Here is a 7,570-nt window from a genome sequence, read left to right on the forward strand (position 1 = left end):
AGTAATCTTTCATATGAAGACGCGGGCCGCAAATCATCATCCTGCGGGCCGCAAATGGCCCGCGGGCCGCAAGTTTGAGACCCCTGCTCTAAGGAATGTTTCCAGAACCTCGGTGAATCTCTGCCATTACAGATGAAAGCAGTTCGGAAGGTAAAGGCGTCCGACCCAGTACTAGCAAGGTGGACCTGATGAAGTGGTCTGTGAGTGTATGTCTTCCATCATCAGGAAAACAAACACCACTTTATTCGCAGTGTGTCTTTAAGGATGTGAGTGGATTGCCAGCAGACCGTCTGCTGTTCAACTGTGTCCTCAGATGTCATGTTTTCCCTCACAGCAGAGGGTTTTGGTGCAGATGCACACCTGATGTAAGCAGCAAAGCCAGCGCCCGAAGTCCAACCAAGGTCACGCGCCAGTCTGTGCTGTGCTGAGACAGCACCTTCAGGATCTGCCTGGAAAACACAGCGGCACAGTCAGCACCCAGGCTTCAAACACACACCTTCAAACAGATCTGCAAAGCATGACAGCAGTTCTTCTGAAAGTTCAGGATGGTTTTGGTATCAACACTAACAAAGTAATGAAACTTTCTGTAAGCCGGAGCAAACTGTAAACATAGACTGGGCTTTGGGTTGTTTAGAGAAATGCTTGTAATTGATCCACATGGAAATTGTAAATGTCACAGCCATGGTTCCATTGTAACAAAGGTTACACAACTGTTGGTGCACTTACTGGTGCACAGCCAGGACTTCCCAGTCTCTGGAAGCCTGAAGAGGCCTGGTGAGCTGCTCCAGTGTGTCGGGACATATCTCTATCAGCTGACAGAACAAGGACAAGCCCACCTGCAGGAACAACAACTTTAATCCAAATACACGTAAAAAGTAAAGAAGCACAATCATAGAAGAATCTTACAAACCATATTTAATTTAACTCTTTTAGAAAGTGGGTTTTTAGATGCTTGCCCATTCTGACCAGCAGTTTGTCGTGTTGTCTCTGCTGTGATAAGTTTCAGTACACAGCGGCCAGCAGCAGGCCAGATAAGGCACAGACAAGTCGCTTGTGCTGTACCTGTTACGTAAAGAGCCACTCCAATGAAAATGGCCTTTTTGGTGAGCATGTTTTTGTAGCATGTTTCTCATGATGGAGGGCATATGTAAAATAATTTAAGATTAAAACTGTGTTTCTTTATCCAAATTGTGATGGAACCCAAACAGATAAAAACATGCCGTTTGAAAAAGCACAAAGTCTGAAAAAGGAAAATGACCCAAAAACAGCGAACAACATCCAGGAATGACAAAGAGTTTTTCTAAAGCTGAGCCTGCAGAGCAACTGCTGAAACACGCTGTCTGGAAAAGCCCGGGGGCAGTTTGCTCATGCTGAGAGGCCAGAGCACCTGTCGACAGGTGCAGGAGTTGTTTCATATTAAGTTAAGGGCAGCATCATTTTGTCCAAATCTGTTCATGATATTTTGTAAATAATGATGTGAAGACATGTTCGAAAAGCAATGTCAGACTAGCATTGGTTACATGAACTTTACTTTTTGATAACGTTTGTCAGATTGACTCTGCAGCATTGCGTGGCAGACAGGAACCGTACCACTGGACTGGCAGACTGGGGTGGTGGTTCCCCTTTTCAAGAAGGGGGACCGGAGGGTGTGTTCCAACTACCGGGGAATCACACTCCTCAGCCTTCCTGGGAAAGTCTATGCCAGGGTACTGGAGAGGAGAGTCCGTCCGATAGTCGAACCTCAGATCCAAGAACAACAGTGCGGTTTCCGTCCTGGTCGTGGAACAGTGGACCAGCTCTACACCCTCTCCAGGGTTCTGGAGGATTTGTGGGAGTTCAGACTCTGAATGACCAGAGCAGGAGCTTGGTTCACAGTAAGTCAGACCTGTTCCCGGTGCATGTTGGACTCTGGCAGGGCTGCCCTTTATCACCGGTTCTGTTCATAGTCTTTATGGACAGAATTTCTAGGTGCGAAGCGACTGGGATGAGGGTCAGCACCCTAAGTCTGAGGCCATGGTTCTGGACCGGAGAAAGTTAGTTTGCCCTCTCTCGATGGGTGGAGTGCTCCTGTCTTAGGTGGAGGAGTTCAAATATCTTGAGGTCTTGATCACGAATAAGGGAAGATCCGAGCGTGAGATCGACAGGTGGATTGGAGCGGCGTCCACCGTTTTTGCGGTTGCTGCACCGGTCAGAGAGCTGAGCCAAAAAGCAAAGCTCTCGATTTACCGGTCGATCTTTGTTCCAGTAGTCACCTATGGTCATGAGCTCTGGGTCGTGACCGAAAGAACGAGATCCCGACTACAAGTGGCTGAAATTAGTTTCCTCTGGAGAGTGGCTTGGCGCTCCGGTAGGAATGAGAAGCTCGTTCACCCGAAGGGAGCTCGGAGTAGAGCCACTGGTCCTCCACATTGAGAGGAGCCAGTTGAGGTGGCTCGGGGATCTGGTGTGGATGCCTCCTGGACGCCTCCTTGGAGAGACTACGTCTCTTAGCTGGCCTAAGAACACCTTGGGGTCCCCCCAGAGAAGCTGAAGGAAGTAGTTGGGAAGAGGGAAATCTGCATCTTTGCTTAGACTGCTGACACACGACCTGGTCTGGATGAGCGGAAAAAGATGGATGGATGGATGGATGGTTTGTCAGATTGAAGTCATTTCTTTGACCATTGTGAGATTTTCTTTTGTTAGGATACTGACTATTTTGTCCATGTGTGCATCAGAACTTCACTGTGAGAGTTTAGACTGGCTATGGGACCAGCTGGTTCAAAACTACCTTTGATGTGATGCTGCATTACCTGCTGGACTCTTCTGCTGCTGATGTAAGTGGAGAGCACAACCATCAGAGGCGTATGCACTTCTTTGTCTTTAAACAGTTCAGCTGCTGCAATAATGGAGAAAAAAAACTGATGAGAGAGTAGGACCTGGCAAGGAGGAGGTTAGATCATGGAGGGAGATCCAGTCAAATCCATCACAAACACTTCAATAAATAAAGAGCCCACAAAGTTCATAGATCTATTTGTCTGCATCAGAATAGGGCGGAACAGGGAGACTTTAGCTGGACGACTGCATTATTTTCTACGCCTTAAATACACTCTTTTTCATTCATGTCATTCATTTTATGATTTTTTTTTCATCTTCTCCTGATTTAAAACTATTCGAATAAAGAAATACTCAGAAATGTCATTTTGAGCTCTATCATATGTTGATTGGAAAAATGCCACAAGAACGCGATAAAACACCAAAAACATCATATTTTTAGATCAGTCCTTAAAAACTCTCATCTGAAAAACAGACTCAATATTCATCTGCAAAAAAAGTCTGTATTTCAGATGAAGGAAGTGTCGGAATTGTGGACTTTTCTAAGTCAAAATGTAGCTACTTGGTATCAGCAGGATCACTGGTTGGGGAGCATTTCAGTTTTTTGGTGGTAGAGTGTCGGGCCGGGCCTGAAACTGGAAAATCGAGAGGCGAATTCCACTGTTGGGTCAAACAACAGACTAAAGATGTTGCCTTGAGCATTACTGGCTCAGAATGGTGGTTGGATGTTCTTCAGGTGCTTCCAGGGCATGATCTGCTCACAGAGAACTATCCTGATGTAGTTGGATGTGTGAAAGTTAGAAGCACTACAAGGCTTTGAGTGATTGCAGACCCATTCCAATGAAAATTGTGTTTTTGGTGTTTTTAACATGCTTGTAGCATTTTTTCTAATGATTTATGAATAATTTGAGATTAAACTGCATTTCTGATTCAAATCTTGATGGATCAGGAAGAGACAAAATGGAAAAGCTCATATTTGTGACTGTAGTGTTTGCCATTAATCTCTCTGCTCTGCTCCATTCTGATACATCCACCTGAAGACAAATAGATCCATGAACGTCTTTGCTTTCCTTGTCTGAGCTGGAATCTGGATCTAAACCATGTGTCAAAGTCAAGGCCCGGTTCCCAGATCCGGCCCTCCAGATCACTTTACTCTATTGTTATTATGGCCCAATGTTATCTTTTTAACAAAATATATTATTGTGGAGCGTAAAATATTGGAAGTTATTTAAGGTTTAAGTTGATTTATTCTGGAATAATATTCCTGCCTTTTTATTATCCATTTTTATGTTAAAAAGATACACTTTTAAAGTTTTAAAAATTCAGATTCTGGTAGCTTTTTGGATTATTTTGGCATTTACTACGATTTTTTTATAGACTATTTAGGAGTTTAGATAATATTTCATCTACATCCTAGCTGTTTTTGGCTAACCTAAGTTTGTTTGTTTGTTTTTTTAGGCTAATTTGGCCTTTAGCTAGTATTTTATCTGGCTATCAGTTTCAGGGTTTTCAGCTATTAGCTTCAGTGATTTCAGCTATCAACTTCAGCATTTTCAGTCATCAATTTCAGCATCTTCAGTTATCTACGCTAGCATCTTGGGTGGCCAAATTAATCCAGATAATGCAATATATCTAGTTCATAATTATCTTAAAAAGTTACGGTTTCAAAGTTTAAAAAAAGTTGCTTAGAGAGTTCAATAAATGTTTATCCTGTTCGACCCGCAACATAAGGTGTGTTTTGGATTTTGGCCTCATGTGTGATTGACTTTGACACCCCTGAACTAAACTGTACGGCTGGACAGAAATGATATCAATCACCATTTTGGTTGTACCACCAATGTTAGTCTGGGGTTTTGAGGAGCTGTAGGCTAGTGGAAGAGAGTGTAACAAAGGGATGATGGGATATCAGCAGAGGCTTACTTCCATGCTAACAGTCGCACACACCCCAGAGGTGAATTTCTAATAAACTCCTGCCGCTCTGCAGAAACTATGTCCTGGAAAATGACTCAGGTGTTTAGATTTTGGTTAAAAACAGAATAACCCTTTAACACCTGAGGCGTCACCGGTGACGCTTAAGCACAATATCTTTAACTTACTGTAACTTTTCAACCGTTAACACAATGATAACCAGTAGATTCTGAAGGAGAAAAGCGGCGAGTGTGAAGGGTTGAAAAGTTACAGGAAATCAAAGAACATAAACACTGGATAAAGGGTTAACAATTCAGTACCTGAAAGACCATCAGGAACTCGTTGAAAATAGATCAAACTAGAGTGGGAGGGGGTGTTTAAAGCAGTCCAGATTTGCTTTTATCTGCTTTTGGCAGGCAGATCAGTTCTTACCATGTAAATAATATATTGAAATAACATTTAAAGGAGACTAAGCTCGACTTTACTTTAAATGTTCGATTTAGAAGAATATTTTCCACTCCAATTCCAAAATAAAAGTACATTTGGCGTCAGGAACAAAAAACCCTCCAGACATTTTCAGGTAAACCAACATTTGAAGCAGCCTGTCTGTCTGTCTGTCTGTCTGCCTGTCTGTCTTTCTACCTGCCTGCCTTCCTGTCTGTCTGTCTGTCTTTCTTTTTTTCTACCTGCCTGCCTGCCTGTCTGTCTGTCTGCCTGTCTGTCCACGTGCGGCTCACAGGTGACTTGGCGCTGGCGTTGTGGTTTTCCTACCGGACTCTGTGAGCGCTAAAGACAGCAGATCCTGGATGATCTGGATCAGCGTGGACGTCTGCCGGTCCTCCTGGGGGGACTTGAGCCTCACCAGCAGTTTCTTCAACCACTCCTCCAGTTCCTCCTGGTCCACCATGCTGCTCTGGAGGCTCCCGGAAGCCGGGGCTGCATTTAGGTCAGGCTGCGTCTCCACCGGCCGAGCTGTCAGGGAGGAGAGGACGGACAGCCTGGGTTCACCGCGCCCCAGACGTCAGCGGACGCTGCTCCATGTTCCTGCGGCGACGGTGGAGCCGAGCCGGACCGGGCCGGGAAGCTGTGCCTGACCTCACCGACGTCCTGGAACAACTTTCTCTTTGTGAGGATCGGGTTCCTCTTGTGGCCTCGGAGACTCCGACAGACAGACTCGGTTCCTGTTTTCACCGCACTCACTCGGTCATGTGACCCCGTCAGGGAAACTTCCCCTTTACAGACTCTGGCAGCTGTCCCGGTCCGGTTCCGCCCGGCCCGGTTGGTTTGTCCTCCAACGCAAAGTCCGTTTTAGGTTGAACTTCAAAAAGAAAAACTTTACACTGATTGACTCTGATTTTTTTCCCCATTTAAAATGAATTTAGAAACACGCGCACATACAGTTCTACGTCCAGCAGTAAAACAGGAGCGCGATTTAGTAGAGAAGTGAAATCTTTTCTGTTCGTTTACTGACAGTAACTTTGTGCTGCGCACTTATGCAGCTTTTTATGGTAGGGGAGAGTGAGGTTAGTTGAGCCAGTGGGTAAGTTGAGCCACCCCTTTCATCTGGACCACTGTACACATGTTTTGTCAAGTGACCACAAATTTAGGGAGCACCCATCATTTCCAGCCTGTTGTGGTAAAGAAGGGACAAGGGGGAAGGCTGTAATACACAAAAAACTGTTTTTTACATGTCAAAGTAAAATGTCAGCATATTGAGTAATTTAAATATCATATTAAAGCAAATCTATCTACATCCAAAACTGTATGCTGTACATATTGGTAATTTTCTTAAGTGTAAAATAATGTGAATAAGTTTGATAAAGGATAGCCAAAATTTCAGAACCAGACATTTTTTTCCAAAATGGTGGCTACTGGGCAAAGTGAGCCACAGGCTATGGGGTAACTTACCCCACAATAAGGTACTGGAATTCAAACTAAGGTTTGGATGTATAAAGTAGTATTACTTGAGTACACTCCGCTCTTTTGGCATTTTTGTAACATGTGAACCACTGCTTGTCATTCATCTTGAGACATTCATGATGTCAACCAGCCCCATCCTGGAACAGCAGTCTGCTCCAGGATGGTGATGCACCAGTTGTTCCAACGTCTCTTCCAGCTGAGCTACCTTCACCAGGCCCTGCACACGCAGTCGGTTCTCTAAGTGACCCTATGACCATGCTGGACATCTACATCCTCTACCTAATAGCCAGCAGACCAACAAATCGAAAACGTGAAGACAAGAATCTTGACTGATACACCTGAAAAGCAAGTAATTGAGAGAGATACCATGATGAAAGGGAAAATAAGTCAAAACGGAACAAAAGAACCATCCAAATGTAAGGAAAATGAAAGAGACAAACATGGACAAAAGTTGCAGTGGAGAGCAGCTCTGAGGAAAGTAATGTTGCCGTCCCATTTGAAGATACTTTTAACAATGAGAGTTCCTGTGGTAATGAAGAAAGTGAGCCAGAAGTCTCAGATCTGATAGTTGGTGACTTTGTCCTTGTAAAATGAGCATCCAAATGCAGGAGCCGCCACTGTCTTGGGCTGGCTGACAGCACTGGAGACAACTAAGCAAATGTCAGATTTTTTAGAAGAATCAGAGGAACCATGCAGTAAGAAACCCACAAATGTTCTGAAGAAGGTACCTCAACCTCAACAGGATGGAAGAAGGGCAAGGATAGAGCAACAGTTCACATTCCCCTGTAACTTAGACAGTTGAAATATTGAATAGTTGTTTTGATTAAAAGGTTTCATGCTTTTTTTTTTATTATTTTTACTGAATTAAATTATTTTTATGGTTTTAAAAAAATAACTGTTGATTTGTTCTCAGAAGCCTGAAATTGTTAAA

General features: G+C 43.9%; 1 protein-coding gene across 5 annotated transcripts in view; it reads right to left on the minus strand.

The window, feature by feature from the left end:
- The window catches only part of lrrk2 (leucine-rich repeat kinase 2), an 82,478-nt gene extending 76,303 nt beyond the window's left edge, over positions 1 to 6,175 (minus strand). For all 5 annotated transcript variants that reach the window (XM_024281981.2, XM_024281980.2, XM_024281979.2 and 2 more), the window contains exons 1-4: positions 5,491 to 6,175; positions 2,790 to 2,875; positions 727 to 836; positions 361 to 449 (exon numbers count right to left, since the gene is read on the minus strand). In XM_024281981.2, coding sequence (XP_024137749.1) covers positions 361 to 449; positions 727 to 836; positions 2,790 to 2,875; positions 5,491 to 5,626 — 421 coding nt within the window. In that variant the 5' untranslated portion in view covers positions 5,627 to 6,175. The remainder of the gene's footprint in view (positions 1 to 360; positions 450 to 726; positions 837 to 2,789; positions 2,876 to 5,490) is intronic.
- Positions 6,176 to 7,570: the final 1,395 nt, after the last annotated feature.

This window comes from Oryzias melastigma, linkage group LG6, assembly GCF_002922805.2.
Source record: "Oryzias melastigma strain HK-1 linkage group LG6, ASM292280v2, whole genome shotgun sequence".
NCBI classification, from domain to species: domain Eukaryota; kingdom Metazoa; phylum Chordata; class Actinopteri; order Beloniformes; family Adrianichthyidae; genus Oryzias; species Oryzias melastigma.